General features: G+C 41.4%; 1 protein-coding gene across 1 annotated transcript; it reads left to right on the forward strand.

Moving 5' to 3' along the window:
• Positions 1 to 459: 459 nt before the first annotated feature.
• Positions 460 to 24,496, forward strand: LOC113024725 (ral GTPase-activating protein subunit beta-like). The gene is made up of 33 exons (XM_026172017.2): positions 460 to 750; positions 1,508 to 1,684; positions 2,252 to 2,454; positions 2,919 to 3,085; positions 3,189 to 3,363; positions 3,995 to 4,126; positions 4,200 to 4,345; positions 4,551 to 4,601; positions 5,436 to 5,480; positions 13,112 to 13,159; positions 13,769 to 13,920; positions 13,999 to 14,164; positions 14,299 to 14,428; positions 14,514 to 14,681; positions 15,048 to 15,162; positions 15,255 to 15,387; positions 15,520 to 15,581; positions 15,666 to 15,756; positions 15,847 to 15,968; positions 17,364 to 17,546; positions 17,665 to 17,813; positions 19,423 to 19,592; positions 20,373 to 20,476; positions 20,683 to 20,838; positions 21,175 to 21,360; positions 21,745 to 21,903; positions 22,137 to 22,254; positions 22,338 to 22,460; positions 22,957 to 23,036; positions 23,138 to 23,216; positions 23,560 to 23,614; positions 23,699 to 23,838; positions 23,913 to 24,496. Exons 2-33 carry the CDS (start codon positions 1,529 to 1,531, stop codon positions 24,083 to 24,085), a joined length of 4,137 nt encoding a protein of 1,378 aa, XP_026027802.2. The 5' UTR covers positions 460 to 750; positions 1,508 to 1,528; the 3' UTR covers positions 24,086 to 24,496.
• Positions 24,497 to 25,052: the final 556 nt, after the last annotated feature.

Consider the following 25,052-nt stretch of genomic DNA (forward strand, 5'->3'; position numbering starts at 1 on the left):
GCTGTGATTGCAGCCATTCCCCAACTCTCTGTGAATGATACTCATGGTCTTTGATCAGTGGTTGTTAATCAGTGGCTGTTGATCAATGGTCATGACAGTTAATGTTCAAGCAACTGACCTCACATTCAGTAGCGCTAGTTTCAGTCATTGTGAAAAGGTGCTATTTATAAGGTTGGGGAAACCTGCAGTCAGCTGAGACTGAAGAAGTCACTTGGATGAGTGACTAAATGTCTCTCCCACTGAAAACGCTACGACCAGATGAACAGAATCAACTTTTTGGAATTTCCTTACCTGGATGATTGAGCATCAAGATGTTCTTAGGGAACATTTTGAGCAACCAACTACTGCTGAGAGCAGCATCTGAATGAATAGCAGTAGATAATTACTGGTTTGGACTCTAACACATGGAGCTTTTTCAGTAAAACAAACAGAGTCATTACATGACACCAACCTATCAGGAAGGTCCTACATGTTGATACTAAATCCATCTGTTTAATGTAAGCTAAAAACTGTCTCTGCACACCGTGCTTTGCTGCAGTCTGGCAATAACAGCTCAAGAGGTACACCTCTAGTTAAACCGGTTCTGACTGAAATGTCACATTTCCTAACTGACCCTGAAGGCAGCAGCAGAAGGTGACTTGAAGCTTAAAGTTTTGCCTTAGAGTAACTGATTTGATTTCACTGTTGGTGTCAGCAGGTGGTAGCGAAGAATTTCACTTGCAAACCATTCAGCTGGACTCACCTGTGCAGGTATGATACTTCAGTTTCATGTGGAATCTGCTGTTAGAAATGTTGAACTGTCTTGTAATCAGTATTTCATTTCTCTGGAAGTATATTTACTGCAGTACTATTTCAATACAAGCTGGACTTATTTATTTACTTAACTTTATTTATTTACTTTTATTTAAACACCCTGATCTTAGTGATCAAATGTCTTGCAACAGCACATCTTATTCTTCAATTTACTTTGTGTCCTTCACTTTCTTTTATTATCTGCTTTTCTCTCTCCATCTAACCACTGTCTATTCTTCTTAAGAGAAGGACTGTATATGGACACTGTGAAGAGATATTTTCAAATTAGATGAACTCAAAATAACAAACAACCACTTTATCCTGTATCAGTTGAATTTATAGATTGTATAACAAATTGTATTGTACGGTAAGACATTAACCTCAGATTTCATTAGCGTAATTGTACCTTATAATAGTTTAGATAATTTTATCCGTGAGCTGAACACTTTCAGGCTCACATGTTAGAGATTCATGTTGCAATTCAGTTGTCAGTGTAAATGTGTTAAACTGACAACAAGGCATCAAAGATGAAAGATTTTCCAACTTCATGTGAACTTTAGAAAGATGCAAAAAGGGAAGATTGCAGCTGCTGATATCTGTTTACCTGTTCTCACATCTGACAGTTTTAATGTAGCTGCAGCTACACTTTAACTGCCATGCCAAGGGCCTGTTAAGCAGTTCACACGATAAGAAACTCTGCGTGTCTGTTATGCAGTTGAGCTCTGAATTTCCAACCATGGACCAATCACTGTCTGGTGGGCGGGGTCAAGTGAGCGTGCTCAGCTGTTTCCCGCCTTCTGTAGGCAGAGATATTGCTGTTGCTGTGGTGAAACCCCTGGGAGCTGGCCTTGGAAACCCTGGCACCCGTAGCTTGCTATGCACAGACAAACAGGTGAGTGTGACCTCTAACTAAAGCCAAACACACAGTGGGGGTAGACAACACAGCAGGAAGTGAAGAATGACTTGAAGCCCAGACCAGTTTACTGCAAAGCAAGTTGGATACAGTCAGACCCTGTTACCAAGAATGTAGAGGGGCTGTGTAAAATATTAATAAACAGAGAATGTAGCCTTTTACCAATCATTAAAACCTAGATACAAAGGCCTCCTTTGTTGTATTTTTTTGTTTAATAATTCACCAAATATTTTCAGTGGATGACAGGTCTGGACTTCTTTTTCTGTTTGGCATGTAAATTTTCCTTGAAACATAAGTCGTATCTATGACAGTATATGTAACTTCCAAACCTCTGTACAGCTCTCTTAGCTTTACTGGAGTACTCATGAGGTGACTGTTATTGTGATTTAACCCACATAAATAAAACTGAATGTAACAAGTTTATTTACTTGTGCAGGTAACACAAACCACATCATAAAAATACAAAAGAAACATCTGAATCTTAATCTCAATCCTAATCACTGAGGACAGAAACATAATAATAATAATGATAATCTGAATATGCAGGTAAAGTGGACAATGGAGGTCTTGTGTTATGGCCTCACTCTCCCACTAGAAGGAGATACCGTCAAACTCTGCGTGGACATCTACACTGATTGGCTAATGGCCCTGGTTTCCCCAAGAGACTCCACTCCTCCACCAATCAGCAGAGACCCCAACCTGTATGTCCAGAAGATCCTCCGACACCTGTTCAATCTGTTCTTGCCCAGGTAGACAATCTTTCCTAGACCTGATTACCCTGATTTACTGATCCCATACAGGGATCCACTAAGGAACCATTGACCTTTAAGGACCTTGTTAGTTTTGAATACCTGATGTTTTTAGATGCTACTCAGCCCTTCTTTGAGTCCAGTTAAGCCATATATTATATTCATGTGGTTATAACAACATGTTATACGTGTTGACAGTTATCAATACTTATTTTACTGGCTGATGAATATCGGTCAGGTCAGATTGATATAGTTGATGTTTCTTCTACCTTATGTTGCACAAAGCTGTTCTATTTAGTGACACCTACCAGACCAAAACCAGTCGAGACAGTGATTATTAAAGATAAAATTCTTCTATTAATCATATCCAACGACTAGCCATTAGTGTGGTGTCATGCAGATCAATGTGGTTGTACTTGTTACTGTTTTTTTCTGAACTCTTCTCTTCTTGACTCTCCACTCAGGTCTGACCAGGTAAATCTGGTCTACCTGTCTCTCTATCAGCAGGTTCTGTGTGCTGTCCAAGTACTGGCTAAAGAGAGTACCATGATGAGTAGAGACACCTGGGAGACTCTGTTGCACTTCTTGCTTCGCATCAACCATGCCATGCTGTCTCCAGCAACTGCTGCAGGTGATAGTTATCCTAACCCCCTGTATCTTTATTTGTCTCTCCTGTCCATTTCTCCTGTCTGCGTCTCACCGGTCTTTCTTCACCTGTCCTTGTATTTCTATAGGTGGTGTATCAGACATGTTGATGGCAGTGCTCCTTGAAGTGTGGCTGCTGTCTTGCTCTCGATGTTTTCCATCTCGCTCACTATGGCAGACATGCAGACAGATGTTGAGCAGCTGGAGACATCAGCCTGCAGTTGTGGAACAGTGGTGCAGAGTTGTTGCAGCCTTAACTTCCAGGTTCAGAAACATCACAAACTGAGTTCTGTCCAGCAGCAGCCACAAAATACTCATGGGGAGATGTTTTTATTGTTGTTGTTGGGGAACTATATTGTATTGTTTGTTTGTTGGATTATTGGTGCTATGTTGTTACTATCTACTAGATAGATAGATAGATAGATAGATAGATAGATAGATAGATAGATAGATAGATAGATAGATAGATAGATAGATAGATAGATAGATAGATAGATAGATATGAATATAAAATATAAATATAAGCATAAATATAGCATATATATACATATTTAAATACAGAATATATAAATAAGCAATGAAATATACTCATTAATGAGATGTAGCAGCCAAATGTCTTTTGCACATTATTGCGACTGTTGTGAGTCTATTGCGCGTGATTAGTTCTTGTTTAGTGTTTAGCTTGTGCAAACACTAAAGTTTAGTTGTCCCCGCCTTCCTTTGTCCTCCCGTTTCCCCTCCCCCTTCCCTCTAGCGAGGAGTTAAATAGTTTGATGGCATGTGGGACAAAGGAGTTTTTATGTCTGTTGGTCCTAGACTTGGGGAGAAGCAACCCGTCACTGAGCAGACTCCTATGGTTTTTTTGTCCGTAATTGCATTGCTGTAATGTGCTCAGGTTGCTGCAGCTGACTTTTGGGCCATCATTCCCTCACTTTAAAGTCCCAGAAGAAGATGCTGCCCTGATCCCTGAGGACATGGATGATAAGCGAATCCCCCAGACCTGGTTCAGGTTCCTGCACTTATTTAGGTAACAATTGCTTCAGAAACATGGTCAGATGTTTTTAACTTGGCATGTGACATGTCTTTTCATTGACCCCCAGTAATCCGGTGGAGCTTAGTCGCACAGCAGCTGTTGTTCCATCTCAAGTTTCACAGGGGGAGGTGTTGAGAAGAGGTGACAGTCAGCTACCAAACATCTTCTTTAAAGCCATGAGTGGAGTCGGTATCCTTGTCGACGCCTTCCTGGGTACGCTGACCTTTACACATTAACCTCTTTGTATAGGCATCTCCCTGGTGGCACTATCTGGTGCCAAGTTTTTACATTAACTGATTTCTCTTGTCATTAATCACAAAATAGAGATAAATTCTAAAAATACCAAAATGAAATTATAGTTGAGACTTAACCATGATAACCAAACATTGAGGAATTCATTGTAAGTTTTTTTTTATAGGTGTGACTGTGGAAAGTAAAGAAACAATAGAACAACTCCTTCCAAACACTGGTATACACACAATACACTCCGTGAACTCATACAAACCCATCACACCCATGCATTCTACTTTACATGCATGACACATTACAAATTCAGTTACATCGTAAATATTTGTGCAATCTCTGATTTTGTACTACTACCAAATCAAAAAATCTAGATGTGATTGAAGTACAGCTTTAATTTAAGGAGTTTTGCATGAACTCTGCATGAATTGCAGCCATTTTATAAACAGTGCACCATGTTCATAGGGTCAAAAGACGTTGGGCTAACTAGATCCCCATCTGATCAGTTTTACAGCATTTTGCAGAATCAGTGCACAGAGTATAGCTTCAGAGACTTCAGAGTTCATTCTTCTTCTCATATCACCAGTCACATCATCATAAACACTAGTGGTTTTATTTTGTCAGTCTGACTGTTCCTCCTTCACTTGTATTAATTAAGTTCCAGTAAAAACATAGCAAATGCAAGTGAAACACTTGAAGTGACGTCTAGATCTTTTATCTTAATTTTTCATGCAACAACAAGACTGGCCTTGAAACTGTTTATGAAACTGTTTTTCAGTCAGCATTAGAGGCTCTTAAAATCTGGGCCTGTGGATAAAAATGGCTGTAACGCCTGAATAGACAATAAAATATTTCTTTTAAACCCCTTGAATTAAAGATAAAAGTCTGCACTTTAATCACACCTTGATTGTTTAACTTAAACTCCACTGTAGGGATGAAGAGCGCCGAAATGAAATACAGTCATTCAGCTTTAATGCACAGCCCTTAACAAAAATATTACATCACTTTTAGGAAGCATTTTTATTCATAGTTTTCTGGCTTTGTTTGTGTGTTTTTTCAGGAATGACAACAAAACTGCACTTCAGAGACCGGCTGCCTTCTTTTGGTAACCCAAACTGATCAGATTAAACCAGTCAGTTAACTAATTAAATTAGACCTAGAGTCATTTGAGAGAACCAAACAAGATTAGCAACAACTAGCAAGGTAATTTTAGGTTTACCAGTGAGTTTCGGTGTTGTTCAGTGGTTATTCACCTCTTACTGGGATACACTGTCATGGTAACCTATGCTGCATAGCTGCATGCTATGCTCCTAGCTTGTTATGTTCAACATATGAAATCATATGTTGAACATAACTACTACATACTATTCCCAGCATTTGCTGATCCAGGTGGCCTACCACTTCATAGCTGAGCTGCTGTTGTTCTCAGTGTCTTCCATTTGGTTATAATACAACTAACAGTCTAACAGGACATTTCACAACTGAACATGTTGCACAGGTGACATCCTATCATAGTAGAACGCTGGAATTCACTGAGCTCATGAGAGAGACCTATTCTTTCACAAATGTTTGTAGAAGCACCTAGATCTTTTTTTGATATTTAAACATCTGTGGCCATCGAAGTAATATGAACACCTAAATCCAATTATTTTTATTTGGACGTGTGAGTGAATACAAATGTAATGTTTAATCCCTGCTTATTTCCTGCTGACAGCGATCTTAGAGTAATTGCACTGTTCCATAATACTTAATATAGTGATATCAAATGTGTACTTGTTTTTATAGTTTTGTTGGGGTCACTACTCAAGAAAAGTAACACTACTGGTTACATTACTTGTGTGTTATTTCATAAAATTGAAATAATTACCTATGACATAATTATTAGGAGTCTGTCTTTCAGTATTTACATATGATCACAAAGCCAACAACGCAAAGCGTTGTTCAAAACCAATCCAAGCAGATCTTAAAGTGATCGCCAGCGTGATTCTACCGTAGAAATATGACCATCAAGCAAACTTGATGGCTCGTCATTGCCTTGGTTATTTGTCAGGGTCAGACTTAGGGATGGGTACCGGTGTCCGGTGCCATGATGGCACTGGTTCTGACATAAACGGTAGTAACCAGACCGAAAAGCAGCGCACATTTCGGTGCTTTTTTTTCCTGAGCTGTGATACACTTCTAGCCAATCATTTTACGTTTCCGAGGATAGTAGGCGGGGCCAGGTACGTACGTTCTGTTAGAGCAGAGCTACAGATTAAAAATGTCCAAGGCGAAGCGGTCAAAAGTCTGGCTGTACTTCACAGCAAAATATGCAAACTCAGCAGCAACAAGTGCTTTAAGCTGATACTGTGATACTGTCAAAGGAGGTAACACCAAGAATCCGATTAAACAGCTGGCGACGCATAGCGTTTTTTTTAAAAGCCGAGAAATGCGCCGTATTTGATAGCTTGCTGCGAGACCCCACACCGTGCACGTCGGGTGGGTTGCCAGTCCCCCAAAAACCCGAAGAGGAGAGTCCTGGCCCCTAGCCCTGCCAGTGTAGCAGAAATGATGAGGATGATGATGCAGCAGCAGCCGTTCTTCTCTGCGTGAGTAGCTTAATGTTGTTCGTGTGTAATTTACGTTGAGTAGGCTAACCACGTTATTACATTAATGCATGTAAGGTGAACTAGCAAACATCATCATAGCTACATGCGGCTGTCTTCTTGTTTGATGGCAGATACTCCCTTCACCCTGGACAAAAAGGCTAAAATGACCAAAGAAAAAGTGGAAAACAGTTAAACATGAGAGGTTTAGGACAAAGTTTGTGTTTTTTCCATTGTTTAAGCACTGCTTCCAGCCAAGAGTGATGCCATATATGCCCCATAGCTGCAGAAAAGGCTAACATTGTTATCTTTTTACAAAAAAAACCCAGCTGAACATGAGAGGTTTTTGGACAAAGTTTGTGTTCTCCATTCTTTAAGCACCGGTTCGAGCACCGTTTAAGCACCGGCACCGTTTCAAAAGTACCGATTTGGCACCGGTATCAGATAAAACCTAAACGATACCCATCCCTAGTCAGACTGATGGGCTGCGGTCAGCCTAACCAGCTTTATCATTGCCCTGGATTCTTTGTGTTAGCCTTGCAGATGCTTACAGAGTGGCAATTCTGTTAGAACTATAATGTATAACTTTGATTGCTCTTTTGTCTTTTAGATTAGATTAGATAAAACTTTATTAATCCCTCGGGTGGGTTCCTCCAGGAAATTCGGTTTCCAATAGCACAGCACCGACAGAAGTTACAGAATGTGAGCAGAAATATACCATATATATAAATACAGAGTATACACAAGGGATAAATAAAATAAATACGAATAAGAATACAAGGGATTTGCACATTTCAAGTATTGTGAGTCTATTGCTCCGTTGGATGTTAAGTATTGCACAGTGAAGAGGCACTACAGCTGTTCCCTCCTCCTTTGTCCTCCTGTTTCCCCTCCCTCTCCCCTCCAGAGAGGAGTTAAACAGTTTGATGGCGTGTGGAACAAGGAGTTTTTTAAGTCTGTTGGTCTTTGGGAGAAGCAACCTGTCACTGAACAGGCTCCTCTGGTTGTTAATGGCCGTGTGCAGAGGATGCCCAGCATTGTCCATGATGTCCATCAGTTTCTTTAATGTCCTTTTCTCTGCCACTGTCACCAGAGTGTCCAGTTTCATGCCGACCACAGAGCTAGCCTTCCTGATCAGTTCTTCCAGCCTGGATGAGTCCTTCTTTGCTGTGCTGCTCCCCCAGCACACCACAGCATAGAAAAGTACTCCAGCAACCACTGACTGGTAAAACATCCTCAGGAGCTTCCTGCAGATGTTAAAAGACCTCAGCCTCCTGAGGAAGTACAGTCGGCACTGAGTTGCATGACCAGTCCAGTTTGTTGTCCACCCACAGCCGGAGGTACTTGTATGTGTTGACCACCTCCACCTCCTCTCCCTCTATCTGAACTGGCAGTGGACCTGCTCTGGACCTCCCGAAGTCCACAACCAGTTCCTTGGTCTTTGAGGTGTTGAGTTGCAGGTGGTTTGTGTGACTCCATGTGACAAAGTTCCTCACCAGACTTCTGTACTCCTCTTCCTGATCATCCCAGATACACCCCATGATGGCTGTGTCATCTGCAAACTTCTGAATGTGGCATAATTCAGAGTTGTAGCAGAAGTCAGAGGTGTACAGGGTGAAGAGAAGAGGGGACAGCACAGTTCCCTGTGGTGCTCCTGTGCTGCTGACCACAGTGTCAGACGTGATGTCCTTCAGCCTGACGTACTGTGGTCTGTCGGTGAGGTAGTTTAAGATCCAAGTGACCAGGCAGGAGTCCACCTGCATCCTGTTTAGTTTTTCCTGAAGCAGACAGGGCCGGATGGTATTAAAGGCACTTGAAAAGTCAAGAAACAGGATCCTGACCGTGCTTTTTCCCTTGTCCAGGTGTGAGTGGGCTCTGTGTAGGAGGTACAGGATGGCATCCTCCACTTCAACATCTGCCTTACTATTTTGTGTAATAGTAAAGTCTATATCTCCATATCTCCACTGTAGACCGCTCTTTGTTCTACTTAGACTTAGTTCCTCCTGTGACGGATGGCGCATTGGGCCACAAGGGCTCGCCAATGAGTTTGGTTTGCAGCCACATCTTCAGCCTCATCCCATGAAAGATCGACCGCTTTCAGGCCCTCAATGAATGACCGTCTCCACGACTGTTTTGGTCGTCCGCAGCTCCATGACAGGTCTTCATGACATGGCTATCTTCGGTAATCATTTTGGATGTTGGCGAAGAACGTGATGGCGAAAAGAAATCGTCGCTCCAATGCCACGTCTGCTAGCTGTTGTGAGGCAGTGCGCTGAAGGACCTCCTCGTTGGTAACATGATCTCGATATGAAATTTTGAGAATCTGTCGGAGGCCGTGCTGTTGGAAAACATTCAGTCGTCGGGTAATCGTTGCCGTCGACTTCCATGTTTCATTCGCATAGATAGCCATTGGTATGAGTATCGTATTGAACAAATGGACTTTGGATGATATCGAGATGGCGGTCGATCTCCAAACTGGATTCAAGTTGCGCATGGCCGATGCTGCCTTTTCAAGCCGACAGGCGACGTCCTTGTCTGAGCCACTGTTCGGTGTTATCACACTGCCCAGAAAAGTGAACTGATTGACTTCATCAAGCAGGTGGTGGCCAACGAGTACCGGAGTATTTGCTCTGGCCTAACCGAGCCGCATGACTTTGCTTTTTGCAGCGCTGATCTGCAAGCCAATCTTTGACGCTTCATTTTCCAGCATGGTGGTCAAATCACAAATGGAGCGTTGAGTAGATCTGAGCAGCAAAATGTCGTCCGCGAAATCAAGATCTGCAATTTGTCGTCCGTCGTGTCCTTGGACTCCATGCTCCCTGTCCCGCAGGGTATGCCGCAAGATGAAATCCACAGCCAGTACAAACAGAAACGGCGATATAACAAAGCCTTGTCGGACTCCCGTCTTGATCTCGAACGAGTCCGAAATCCCACTATCTGTATGGACACAGCAGCTTGACTCGTGGTAGATGTTTCTCAGTAGGCTAACGAACATCTCCGGTATGCCGTAGGACCGGCAATTCTCCAGATCGTTTCTTGATGCACGCTGTCGAACGCTTTTGTAAAGTCTATGAAATTGATTGACAGTCGTTGCTGTAGCTCGGCACTTTGATCGATTATTGTCCGTAGCACAAAAATCTGCTCTGAACAGGATCGTCCATTCCGGAACCCGGCTTGTTCTTTCCGCAGCAGCTGATCGACTGTCAAACAAAGACGTCAGAGTAGGGCTGCTCAATTAATCGAATTTTAATCACGATTACGATCTGGGCTTTCAACGATCATTAAAAATGACTGAGCCGATTATTAGCCCCTCCCTCATGCTTTACTCTCGCGCTGCTCCATGTGGCAAATCAAGCGCACTGCTCTGCATTTCGAACACGCGTCACAACAATTAAGAGGACCCGAGGGAAGCTCGGAAAGCTAAGCAGAAGTTATTTGGAGAGGAGAGTGACTGCCGTTGGTTGAAAAGAAAGGTAAAGAAAAAAAACTTCAGTGGTGTGGAAACATTATGGGTTCGCGGAGTCAGACGTGGATCAAGTAGACACAGTGTGTAAACTTTGCTATGGTGTCGTAGCTGCACCACAGAGCAACACTGCAAAGTTCACATTTTTCATTTATTTCTTATATTGCAAACATTTGCACTGTTATCAGTATTTGCACACTATTTTATATTATTTTTTAAAGTCATTATTCAATACATTGTTATTCTTAACCCTTTAAAGCCGGTCAGAGCAGCATGCTCGTTTTGTGTAACTATTTTTAAATCCCTGTAGAACCTGAACCGCTAAGCTAGCACAATAAATTTTTTTCCATATGAAACCAGAGGAGTTGTACTTACATCTTATGCCATCAGCTTGTCCTAGGTCACGGTTTCCTTCCACATATAGCTTTGCAAAAATTGCATAAAAAGCGCTTGCAGGAACAAAAACATAATATTCCAGAAACACGCTTTGCCGATCCGATCAGCTGTTCATAACACTTCCCACATTGAAAAAGACTTCAACGCGAACTATCGCAAGTGACGTCATTTTCGCGGAAAATGTAGTTTTTTTACTTGTAGGCCTTAGAACTCGAATTGCACTGCTGGAAATAGTTTATTTTGATGCACATGCACATTCTTTGCAAATTTGCATCATAGGATTGTTTTTTTGTTTTTCCTGCAGTATATAAAAATTGCTGTATCTCCAAAAATAAAACTATGAAGACACTCAAAATAAATTTCCTGTTGTTGTAAACTATTTTTTGCAACTTTTTTGTATTTAAAGTTTTGAGGGATAAACCTCTTAAATTTCTCCAAGTAGAAATATATGTAAACAAAACAAAACAAAAACGATTTTCAATTTTTTTTTGTAGTTTATTGCACTTTTTTGCAATTAATGTAGTTACTATGGACTTAATGCATACACATTTTAAAAATATGGGCTATAACAGTTGTATTGATGTATAGCAACGTGAAATGCTCCCACAATTGGCACTACAGCATGTAAAAAAATAATATAAGCTCTGGCGGACGAAATAAATATCGTCAAATAATCGTGATCTCAATTTCAGTGAAAATAATCGTGATTATCATTTTTGCCATAATCGAGCAGCCCTACGTCAGAGTAGCACTGTCAGTGTCCTGGGTCTGAGCGCACCAGGGTCCCTAGGCAATTATGGACATGTGTACTTTTGGTGTGCTGTCCCTCATTCTCCCTTCTTGCAGGTATATGTGTGTGTGTGTGTGTGTGTGTGTGTGTGTGTGTGTGTGTGTGTGTGGATGCTGGAGTTTCTGAGGCACCTTCAGGCCTGGTGGGTGTGGCCCTGCCAGGTGGTTGGCCACACCTGGAGACCATCACACAGCTGATCAAGCCTCGTCGGAGGAGCTACTTAAGAGTGCGATGGAGCTCCCTCCGACACTGGATCATTGCGTGACTTCACGAGAAGCGTGGAGACAAGAGGGCAGCAAGCACGGGGTGCTCAGACACTGAGGAGCGGAGACAAGGAACACTAGCACTGGGAAGAGGACATGACACGGGAGTCGGGAATGCACTGAGGAATTATTGTTATTTTTCCATTCACTGTAAATAAACGCACTGCTTATATTCAGATCTCCATGCCTGGGTCCTCCTTCCTTACATCCCCACAGTTGGCCAGCGTCAACCGTGACAAGCATGGAGCACAGAACCTTTCCTGGAACAGAAAGGAGAGTTATCCCACGCCAGTTGTTACAATTAGCAAGATCACCCTTCTTCGGCAGTTTCACGATGACATCCTTCCTCCAATCTTTCAGAACTGTCTCCCAGCAGTGATTGAGCAGGGCCATAAGTTGTTCGACTATAAGGTCACCGCCATTTTTCAACCGAAATCTCGTCCAACCCCGGGACCCGGCCAGCCTTCATTGACTGAATCATGGCTTTTGTCTCCACAACAGTAATTGGATAAACGTTAACTGGAAGGTTATCCAGGGGGCAGAAGGCGTCTATGGGTATCATCAACATGGGCGCCAGTTGATTCAGGATTTCCTCGAAATGTTGGACCCATCGTCGGTCTTGTTCCTCCGCCGTTGTTAAGAGGCGGCCGTCCTTGCTCTTGACTGGTACTCCTTTGCCACTTGGAGCACCGCTCAGTTCCTGGTGGACTCGATAAAGCGTTTTGGTATCGTTTTTGTTCTACAGACAAACTGAAATCAGCTGAATGTAGCACAGGTGCCCATGAATGACAAAGCATGTATGTTTGATGTTCTTATTTTCTTTCTGTGAGCTGGTCATGGAAATAAATGAAGAACCTTTTGTAATGCAAGTAACAAGATAATTGTAATTCTCTTGATATTGTAATTGATCATTGTAATTACTGAATAATGGCAGTGACATGTTACATTACTGTGTTACTTAAAAATGCAATGTGATTACAGTAATGTGTTACTTTGTAACGCATCATACCCAACTCTGGTCCATGCTTAATTTCACTTAATTTAGTTTAGCACCATGAAGTACAACCCGACCCAAACCTTTATTAGATCAACAATGTATAAATATTCTAGAGATTTTATCATTATTATTATTATTATTGTTTTATTGTTTATTTATGTATGTTTTGTTAGGCCAAATTGGCATCAATGCTTTGGTTTAACTATTTCAGCTTGGTAATTCTTTTTCTTTTTTCCTTCTAGGTATTTCTGTGACCAAAAGCCCGTTCAGAGACCGTCTGCCCTCCTATGGTAAGCTCCACAGATAACCACTGACTTCAGTTCAGTTCAGTTTCACTGTAGAGTGACAGATCAGGGTGATGGTTTGCACTTAGAAAATATGTTGATGGGGTGGGGGTTTGCTCCAATTATTGGGTTATTACCATTCTCAGCCTTCTGGAGGAAGTTTATTCGATGGTGCTGAAATGAGGCACTGACCAGATTTTGCTCTGGGCACGAAACAGTGGAGCAGATTTTCACCATTGCAGGACTTCTGGAAGGATCATTGCTGCGCCCACGACCCAACTTTGGATAAGCACAAGATAATAACAGGATGAATGGATATTACTTGGAAAACAAGCTAAAAAGCTTGTGGCCATCAGGCTTCCTGAAATATTACATATAAAGACATATTCTTTTCTCTCCTCAACAGTGCTACCACTTGATGGGCTGCTATTGTCTTCCTTAAAGTCTTTGTCAAATTGAATTAGTCTATTTTGTTCACAAGTGAAACTCTGACCTTTCCAAATCCCCACTTACAACTCTGATACACCAATGAGAGAAGATTAAAGCCACTTGCACACTTTTTTTTCTTTTTGTAAATATCAGCGAAATGGTGCTGCTATTCCTTTTTTTTCTCAGGTATCTCCCGGCCTCGTTCTGGCAGTGCACCACCCACTCCAGTGAATGTACTGAGCATGCCAAGCTCCCCTTCCTCAACCAGTTCCTCCCCTCCATACAACAGACAAGTGACAGCAGCAAATTTTTCCAAGACAACCACCAAGACTCCCACGGTACCACAGTACTTCTTTTTCATTTGTCATGTAGCACTTCTTGATCTCTTTAACTTATTGCTTGTTCCTTTCTTTCAGATTCCATCATGCCATTGGAAATCTTTCTCCCAGCTTCCTTCCTTCTCCTCCCTGTTTTGTTCATCTCTCAGACCCTCTCCCTCACCCCTCAGGTGTAATGTGGACCACCTTCTACATCTGTTTGGTTGCTGGCTGTTTGATGCTGCACTAATCAGCAGAGACTCTGGTTTGTCTCTGCAGTATTGTTTACGCAAAACACATACTACACGTACACATAGTAGGCACAGTACAGTAGTTCTTGTATTCCTTGTGTACTCTTGCTGTGCTTCCATATCTTACTTACTGAACTGTCTTCTCTAGCTGGGCAGGGTGATGTTGCTGTGATGTCAAATGGATGGGCGGCAGGTCGAGCTGAGGCTTGTGGGACACTTTGCAGGATCTTCAGCTGCAGGAAGACGGCAGAGGAAATTCTGTCTGTCTACCTGTCCAGGTACCTGTCTGTTCACCTGTTCAGAGCTATCCACCCATCTTTGAGCAGTGTAATGATTATGGTTCTCCATCTCTTATTCTGCAAGGTTCTACCTGGTTTTGGTACAGGGTCTTCAAGTGTCAGAGAAGGCCAGTTCCCCTGTTCTGGCCTCCATTCTGCTGAACTCCACCTCTCTGTTCTGCTGTGACCTAAGAGGAGTCAACATACTGCTACCTCCCTTTATCTCAGCTCTGGAAAATGTGCTGCTTGACAGGTGCAAGTACTGCAAATACTGTAATTGTTCAATGAGAAAAGTTTATTTGAGTTTTTTTTAAATAGCAGAATAAAGCTGACATTAGTAATGTTAGACGTTAACTCAGCCAGACAGAATGAAACGGAGGAAGAATGGGTTGTAAAGCATCTTTCAGCCCAGAACAACTTAAAATTGGAATTGGCAATTGGTAAAATTCATCTATGGAATTTGGCAAGTTGATTGGAGGCTGAGTCATGAGCTCATGGATGCTGATAGATGCTATTACCTACCAGGATTTCGGGCTGTTGGATTTTGTTGTTCACCTGAATCTCAACGACGGTAAATATTACTAAACTAAAGGCTTCTCTCATACTCTCTCTCACTCAGAGAGCTACTGAAGTTTAAGAATTTTGTCACTCCGGTGGATTTAAGGCGAGCCTCCATCCTAGTCCTGCTTTCCCTGCTGCCCATCCCTATGCACTTTGGATCAGTCCAGTTAGAGGTAACTTATCATGCACTTGCTTAAAAACGTACCCTTGCCTGAGCAGAGATGAGCCGGATCACTGTAGCAGTAGTGTTCACTTTGCTGCTTAGGAGTTACAGGATAGGAAGTTAAGCGCTGATGCTGCAACAAGTACCCTCCTGTTGCTGAAGCCACGCCTTATCAGTGTCCTGATTGGAGCTCTGCAGACAGAGGCAGACACCTGTAACATACAGCTCCTCCTGGGTTAGTTACTGATTCTTTTCCAATTATTGGTCCTGGGGTCAGTTTTTGAGCCAGTTAACAGAAGTTCATATCTGAGTGTTTGATGTGAAAGATTTTTCCATTGTAATCACTTCTGATCTGGTGTTTGTATAGCGGCCATGTTGAATCTGATTCAGGATTCAGCTGTGTTAGAGCCCGCAGGACGAACTCAACAAGTGAGTTTACTGATATTTAGGGATATGTACTTACATTTGCCTTCATTTTATGAGACAAAAACAGTTTTTTGCTTTTGCTTTCAGGAAACTGAGCCCCTGCTTACTGGGACCAGTAAACTCAAACAGGCTTTGGGAGCAAGTCAGACCAGTTCAAACCGATGGACCAGAGGATCGAGTAATTACAAATCAGTTCAGTTAAATTTGTTTTATATTATCAATCCCTCATATCTGAAGAATCTAACTGCAGTAATGTGCGTCCAATCAGATGCAGTGGCAGTTTTGTGGGTTCAATCTCTACGTTTGCTCACTCAGCGTCTGACGTCTCAGTGGAGGAATGATTCAGCAGTTTGTCTGTCTGCCCTGGAAGTACTGGGAGGATTGGCCAAGGTGGACACACACACACACACACACACACACACACACACTCAGCGAGATCAAGAAAACCTTACTTTTTTTTGACAATTTTATTTTAAATTTTCAAAATATAAAACAAAAACAAACGCAGAACAAACAAAGACAACCACAGACAGGCTCAGATGCATACAGAAAAAACACTTAATGCAAACAAACTTGCACTTCACAATACAAGAAGAATACAAAAAGCTGAAGTTGATGAGCGTTTACAGAGTTTAGCCCAATCTGGCTCTTGCAAAGTTTTCCAAAAAGGGGTTCCATCTGTATTATGGACATCGTGTCTGTTACCCACAACTGAAAGGAAGGAGGAGTGGGGGACTTCCATTCCCTCAGGATTAATCTCTTGGCAACAATCAAACCTAGTTCCAGTGGCCCCTGCACTTTAACCGGGAGTAGCTCTGACGTTGGAGAACATCCAAAAATTACGAGTTCAGGTTCAGGCTGTAGAGGTTTCATATATGCCTTGGAGTACCAGTCAAATATTTTAAACCAAAACTCTGTTAATGAGGGACAAGACCAAAAGTAATGGAACAATGTACCTTCTGCCCGTCTACACCTGTTACACATTGGGGAGATAGAAGGAGAAATCTTGTGCAGTCTGACCTTAGAATAGTGTAACCGGTGGAGGATTTTAAATTGAATTAATTGGTGTCGGCTGTTTATGGAGAAGGAATGGATTTTAGACAGACACTTACTCCACATAGAGTCAGGCACATTCATCCCCAATTCTTTTTCCCAAGCCTGCCTGATCCCAACGGTATGCACCACAATAGAGTCACCAAGTAACTGTACAATTTTTGTGATAAGCTGTCTGGAATCAGGTTGGCTCTTGAGTATTTCGTAGATCCCGTGCTCCGACGGTAGAGTTGCAAAATCTTTAAACTTGGATTGGATGTAATGACTGACCTGCAGATATCTATAAAAGTGTGAATGTGGCAGATTATATTTCCCTTTTAGTTGACCAAATGAAGAAAATGTATCATCAATATACATATCCTTAATAGACACTAAACCCTTTTCTCTCCAGTCATGATAAGTCTTATCTTGCCAAGGGGGCATAAAATCATGATTAAAACATATTGGTGTCTGTACAGATGTGTCTGGCAGTTCCAGAAAACTTCTAATCTGATTCAAGATTCTAATGGTTTGTTTTAATACAAAACCCAGACATTTATAAAAGTCTAATTTTTCAAACTTGGTAAATAACATAGCCAACAAGAAAACCTTACATTTAAATCAATGTTATTTATACTGAACCAAATTATTACAGGCATCCTTGACATGTGAAGCTCTTGATCTCTCAAAATTATACAGGGAAACTTAGTATTGGCAGTCTTCCACTATGATCCTGTACCTATCCCCCTGCAGGTGGAAGTGCGAGTGGAGGAGTCAGAGAGGATGCGAGTAGTCAGTTCAGTCTGCACCTACATTGTTTTTCAGTGCAGTCGTCCTCCTCCTCTTCACTCCAGAGATCTGCACTCCATCATTGTTGCTGCCTTCCAGTGTCTCAATGTCTGGTTAACGCAACATCCCACACTGCTTGGCCATAAGGTAACTGACCAGACCAACTAATCACTATGTATCAATGAGATATCTAACTGCCAGATGACTGACCAGCAGGTGAACATCCATGCGCTTTATTTAGTGTGTTTTATTTGACTTTATTCAGGAGTGTTTGTTGGAGGTCCTGGAGATCGTGGAACTCGGGATTTCAGGCAGTAAGTCTAGACAGGAACAAAAAGTGAGATGTAAAGAGGAGAAAGACCAAAACCCAGCCTCTCTGAGGGTGAAGGAGGCAGCTGAGGCCACACTTAGCTGGTGAGCATCACAGTAACAATAACATTAAGATTGTAGAGATTATAGAAACCAATCGTTTTGCATATAAGATCTGACTTAGTTTATATCATGCATTTTGGTTGCTTCTTAACAAGCAACAGGAACAAAAACAGAATTTTGACATGAATTGCTTCGAGGATTTATGTCATTTCAAAAATCTGTTACTGTTCATCAAAGGTGTGGTATATGTGGTATAAGACTGTCAAAAGCAGTTATTGTTTAAACATTTCATCGTAGAAAGCTTTCTGATCCTGGCTATACTTTCAGTCTGAGTGAATCTCCTTTTATTGCTCTTCACACACATGACACAGATGCAATGGAGACAAATGAGTCAAATAATGTTCATGAAGCTGGCAACAATGCATTATTTTACTACAAGTTCAGTCATATTGAGTTCAATTCAGTTTTATTTATATAGCCTGATCCATGCTTGGTTGTGCCATGGTATTAGTGTTAGTATTAGGGGGTTAGGGGTAGGGTGTAGGGTGCTGTATTGAACAACTGATCACGGAAATGTGGCCAAACTTGGTCTTGCAAAACTATGAAATGTGCTAATTAATCCTTTTTTAAAAATCATTTGTACAAATTATTTCGGTACAAAAAGGAGGGGGGGGGGGGGGGGGGGTTGTTTCTTTGTTTTTTTTTGTTTTTTTACAGAACTCACATTCTATTTTTTATTGCAATGTGGGACTTTACAGTACTGCCTCTTTTTTTTGTTTGTTTTTTGTATTTCAAATCGGCCATGCTAAGAGATTTAATTAGTGCATTGGTCCAAACTTTTTGGCTTTTAACCTTAAATGTTTTAAGATATTCATGTTAAAACATTGTCTCCCAAAAAGTAGGTGAATGGGCCTCTTTAAAAATAAAAAAATATCAAGAGAAGTATTTTAATATGTGAAGCTAAAATTTCACAGAAATCACAGAAAGAGGTGATTTGATTTGAGATGAAATGACACAGAAAGAAAGAGCATTGTCATCTTTACAGCCTTTTAGTCATCAGGGTTTGTAGTCAAATTAAAGTTACTGCAAACTATCAAAAGAAAAGCCCTGTGTAACTATAGTGAAATATCTCAAAACCACTGTACTTTGCTGTTGGTTTCCTCTAATTCCTTTGTGCACCAGTGCTCTATACAATCAATTAAATACTATTTATATAGCACCAAATCAGAACAACAGTTTCCTCAAGGTTCTTTACATTGTAATGTCAAGACCCTACCCACAGAGTCCTGACCTTAACACAACAGAACACCTTTTGGACGAATTGGAGGAGAAACTACAAGCCAAGCTTGTCAATTAACAGTGTCTTACCTCGCAAATGTGCATCTGGAAAAATGGTCAAAAATTCCCATAAACACACTTCTAAACCTTATGGAAAACTTTCCAGACGAAGCAAAGGGTGTGCCGACATGGCATGTCACTCAGGTTCACATGCGTGTGAAGGCAGATGAGCAAAAACCTTTGGCAACATAGCGTACAACTGCTGACCTGCTCCATGGTAAACATACTGAATGGATGAGCTGTAGCTTGGTTTGTTACCACCAAACATCCTATCCAACTATCAGACTAAGGATGTGGTCTGTATTTGTCTCAGTGTTATGCAGGTTTCAGAGGCATTCCCTTTCGTCAGTGGTATCCTCAATGAGGATGTTCTGGTTCGTTCTTCCTGTCAGAGTGACAGCAGTCTTGAGAAGTTCAGATATTTTGTGGTGGAAAGCTCCATGATCCTAGCCTTTTTGGAGCAAACACTGGGACGTGAACAGGGTGAGTCCTGATACAACTAATTGTGAAACTGATAAAAAGGAATCTGGGATGTGTACACAAAAGAATAGAAGCTAATGTTTTTCTATTTACATTATTAAGGAAAACTGTACAGGAAATAAATATATTGCACAGCAACAATAGCAGCAGAAAACCAGTGTACATGCATCATTCCAGACATGAAACTGAACTGCCCTAAAGATACAGTCATGGAACAGAAAGATGGAGATCCTGTTACCTACTCCCCACTGACTGCAGTCTGTTGATGAGGGTGTAAGTGGCTGTGGGAGATGGTCGTTTTGAATGCTGAGCTGACAAACAACATTCTGGTACCTGTCTCAAAATGTTGTTGCAGCCTGCTGCCTTCTTTATTTTCATTCTCCTCAGGTTTTTACAGCCACGGTGAGATTTACTACTTTCTCATCAACGTGAAGGATGGCTTTTATTACAGGGGTGCTCATTAAGAATGTTCATTAAGAAGGTGTTGTTGTCACACAGCCTTATAATCTGTTACTGCCTGAATCCCCTGCCACATGTGTCTGGTATTGCTAGAGTCACAGTAGAAACCTTTAATCTTTCCAGCATTCACAGGCTTATCACATCACATACTCACACTGATCCTGGCACAACAGGAACGCAGGCAGTACTCGACACATACTGTAATATTTAATAGATATTTTAGATTTCAGCTTCTACTGTTCCACATAAAACTAATCTTTGGGAGGTTCAAAGTTGCCCGTTGATAGTTTCGATTGTGTTTTTGCTTTTCAATGGTGAATGCAGCACAGTATCCATCACTCATCATGGTGACCAGGGGAGCGTCAGGACGCCACACCTGGAGTCTAGAGCTTTGTCCAAAGCCTCACGAGGGACAAGCTGACACACAGGTGGCCACTTCCAAGCTGATGCAGTATGATTCAGTATATGTTGTGCATTCCTTCAGAGGACTTTATCATAGCTTACAATAGATTATACAAAAGATGTGCGCAGCCACTTAGATGTCTTCCATTAGTTTGTGAAGTCATATTTTGTAGTACTTTTTTCAGGTTAGGTCAGTCATTTCTTCTCTCTCTTACCTGATGATTGTTTTCAGGAACCCCTGATACCAGAACAGCACAGCATGGCCCAGGAAGATGCCAGAATACAAACTGTTATCAAACAGCAGCTGCTTTCTGAAAGTTTTGATACAGTTCCATCAGTTAAAGCAGATCATAGTATTCCAGCTCTGCATGAGACCATTACTGAGGAGGTAAGAACCAAGTTGGATGAAACCCAGTATATTAGTATATGCTCCTGCTTTAAAACGAATTATCAGTTATAGATGACTGTTTATGACTCGGGCAGCTCCTCAGTAATTAATTTTTTCTCTCCTTAAAACTTGGTATGTTCTTCTAAACACGTTGATTGAATGGTTACTTTATATGATGAGGCAGTCATATAGAGACTGAGAAAATCTGGACTGATGATTGTGGTTGTTAGGTATAGTTAAGCCAATTACTGAAACTATTTCCTGAGTACATTGAACTGGTTAGGTGTGACAGTTGTAATTACAGTGTAATTCCAGGTGTAACCTTTTACTGGCCAGGTGCAGCAGCAACTAGAACATCTGCGAACAGCTTTAAAGAGACAGCAGCAAGTCGAGGCTCGACCACAAGCGAGCAGTCGTTCGGCTGTCCCGATGACCTGTAAACCTCCTCCACCTGTCACCCATTTCCAGGCGGCAAGACTGTTCCTGTCCCACTTGGGCCTGCTGACACCTGAGAGTGTAAAGGTAAAGAGGTGCTCATAGGCGGTCGCCTGGTTGTTGGGGTCTTCACTGCCTTACTGTGGGCCTTTACCTTACAATATAAAGCGTCTTGAGGCAACTGTTGTTGCAATTTGGCACTATATAAATAAAATGTAACTTAAGTAAAATTACTTTTGAGCCTCTGACGATATGATGTATAAAAATGGCTGTAATTGCTAAACAGTTGATGTAATACTTTTGACTTAAAGCTGAATGTCTGCACTTCAATACCATGTTAATTGTTTGATTTAAAATCAGGTGGTGGTATACAGAAGCATAATTGGCAAAATGTCGTCACTGTCCAAACACTTATGTACCTGATTGTATTTACACGTGTAAGTGTGCTTATCTGTGTGTCTCTCTCTGTAGGATCCAGGTATCAGTGGTGTTCCAGCTCCGCTTGTGGTGCTCGACTCATCTCTTCCTGGTTTCTTTGACAGCCTGAGAAATTTGGACCAGCAGCCATCAAGAATCTACGATTCCACCTTTATCTTCTACATGGGAGCAGGACAGAGGACAGAGGCTGAGGCAACCTAAATAGAGTTTTAAATGAGCAGCTGACTGTGTTCAACATTTGTTTCAATTAAATATATTTTGTATATAGTTTTAGATCGGTTAAAGTTGTTTTCTTCTCTTTCAGTGTCATTTTGTGTGGACAATGACACACTGTCAGATCTAGATACAATTATTTGCGAATTGTTGTAATGTTTTTTGAAAATGTTGCTCTTGTTGTGTTAATTTTATTATCTGTTTGTGTATAGATCCTGAAGAATGTGGAGTCGGCCTGCAATGTCCATTCACACTTCCTTGACTTCCTGTCATCTCTTGGTTGGCCGGTGGAGGTGGGACAGGTGGGCAGGGTCAGCACTAGCAGATCCGGTATGTGTTGCTGATTGGGCCATTCACAGAACACTCTTAAGGCTTTTCTTGCTGATGCAGATTGGTTATTTTCTTTCTACCAGAATTTTCTTCTGTGCTGGGTGACAGCGGAGGGAGTGTGTTTGACGGGAAGCGGTTCATCCTGATGTTCACAGACTGTCTGACAGAGCTCACCTTCATTGTCCCATCACTGCTACACAGTCATGGTAACACATAATGTACATTAGTGAAACACTTAATCCAAACTTCTGACCCAGAGGGTTTGTGTGGTGTGTGACTTGAGGAAGCATGTTAGTGTTTGAGATGCAAGTTTTATGTCTTCATTTTGGTTTTTGGTTTTTTGTATTCAAATCAACACTCCTGTAATTAAGCAAAGTTGTTAAAAATAAGATGATTCAAAGAACATGAAACACTGAAACATGGCTAAACCTGATGTGATCTGGTTGGGAACAAGAAAGAGCTTCACCTATGACTCGCCCAATCTTCAAATCTGAGTGTCAATAAAACAGAAAATCACTCATAAGTGAAACTTTTGAATTAATATTTACATTAAATATTGAATATTTCTGCTAAAACATAATAGTGTGAAATCTAACATTTACTATGATTTTAAGAATGCATGTCACCATATAAGGTTGTGAGTAATTTCTAAATTTTGTATGAATACTTTTTATTTGACCCATTTTGTTTTCTTTGAACTAGATGGCTCGTCAAAGAGTTCAGAGGTGTTGTTCCCACCTGCTGAGTCACCACTCAACCTACCACGTCACTCTAAATCCACTGTATGGACTTTCAAAATAAAAGACTTTTTTTCCTTGTTCCTCTCATTTGTATCTTACGTACTCGTTTCTTACTTGTCTCTTGATCTTTCATGTCTGTGCAGAGTTATCCAGCAATGATGCCATGTAACAGCCCTGAATGCAACTTGATGATAGTCTGGGTCGAACGGTTCGAGGACATTGGTAACTATGATTCATTTTTCTGAAAACAGAAGTTCATGCTTGCTCTGTGCAAATTTAAAGTCCATGGTGACATTACAGATCACATAGACAAAGAGACTACCAGTGAGAGATGTCTTAAATTCAGAAGAGTTTGCTGAAGAGACTGAGACACATAGAGTGATCAACACACTCAGGCCAGCTCAAAGACAAAGTGTTATACTACTCACACAGTTCAATACATGTTTAAACACAGGCTCTGGAATCTTAATGGCCTGGCCTGTGGCAGATTAACTATTAATGTAGGTGATCTGGATCTAATCTGTCTATGCCGTGAATGGAGGATAAATGTGTTTTTGTGTTTCAGAGAATTTCCCTGTGTCTGGTCTCCTGTCACATACCAGGTCACAAACAGAGATGAGGTAAAACTCTCATTCATTCTCACGCTTTAAGACTATGAAAAATCTTAAAATGTGCAAACACACTTTTGTCCATCAATCTGTTAGTATATCCACAATCCAGCTGATTTTTATACATCCTCTGAAAACTGGACTCTACCGAATCCATGTCAGTGAAAACACCACCAGCAAGTTTGGTTTGGTAGTCCCATTGGTCAGCGGGAGTGTGGTCAGCCAGAGGTCACTGGGTATGTGTCTCCTTGTCTTCATGTCTGCATCTGTGACTGCCTTTTTTCCTGTCTGACCGTCTCGCTGTCTCCAGGTTTTTTGGTTAGGGAGATGGTGATAAACTGGTGCCACCGAAGATTGTTAGAAAGTGACTCTACTCCACCACCTCACATTAGAAGAAAGCACATGATCAATGACATCACTCTTCGCTACCGCAGCCGCCACTCTGAACCTGCCTTTTACTCTTCCCTTTTCTATGAACCCTAATCTGCTAGCCCTGCAATTGTGTGTGTGTGTGTGTGTGTGTGTGAGAGAGAGAGAGAGCGAGAGAGAGAGAGTATGAAAGGGTTGTTAAGTTAGCCAATCAGACAAAAAAGGTTCTGTTTCAGCCTCCAGCTAAAGACTAGACTAAACATTGAAATTAAAGATAATATATACAGATATTGTATGTTTTTTTTGTTTTAAAAAGGAAAGCAAAAACCTGTGTACTTTAAGAGTCTTATGTTCATCCCATCAGCCAACTAATTGGTCCTCTGTTGAATTACATTGACCATTTTATAGCAAAATACCTTTACAATGCAAACTACAGAGCATATGCAATGACACATCTATGTTTGTTTTTGTTTTTGGGGGGGGGGGGTTAATATAACTGATTAAACTCATTGACTGATGCAATCATTTTTGGTCAATTGCTGATCCATGACCAGTCGGTAAGCAGTAAGCCGGTGTGTCCTGGGTCTACACCAGGCCCTCCTCCAAGCAAGACATGCTTTGTTTGTTTATGAGAAGCAAACTAGTTTTCCGGGTCATGTGAAGGTTAGTAAGACTCAATTTACATTCCAGCTTTCTGGTCTGAGGCATGTGTTTTTGTGATACACCAGAGTGTCAAAGTAATCTGATTTCTTGCTTGTGAAAGTCACTGAACAATCAGAAACAAACTTCATGAGGGTGGTCTGAGAGCCCAAGTCCACTGGCGCCCTGTGCTTTTCATTGTTCGCCATGTCACAGAAGATCAAAGGGTCTGGAGAAGTCATGGACAATGTTATGCAATTTAGGGGGACATATTTATGGAGGCATGCACAGACCTATAAATGCTGAACAATGGCACCCTGACTGCCATTAGGTGTCTGGATTAAATCCTTGGACCCATTGTCAGACACATCAGTGCTGCAGAGGGTCCTCCTGTTACACATCAATGCCTGCGGCAAGAGTATGCAGGTAGCTTCTGGATAAT

The sequence above is a fragment of the Astatotilapia calliptera genome, chromosome 6, assembly GCF_964374335.1.
Source record: "Astatotilapia calliptera chromosome 6, fAstCal68.1, whole genome shotgun sequence".
Lineage (NCBI taxonomy): Eukaryota > Metazoa > Chordata > Actinopteri > Cichliformes > Cichlidae > Astatotilapia > Astatotilapia calliptera.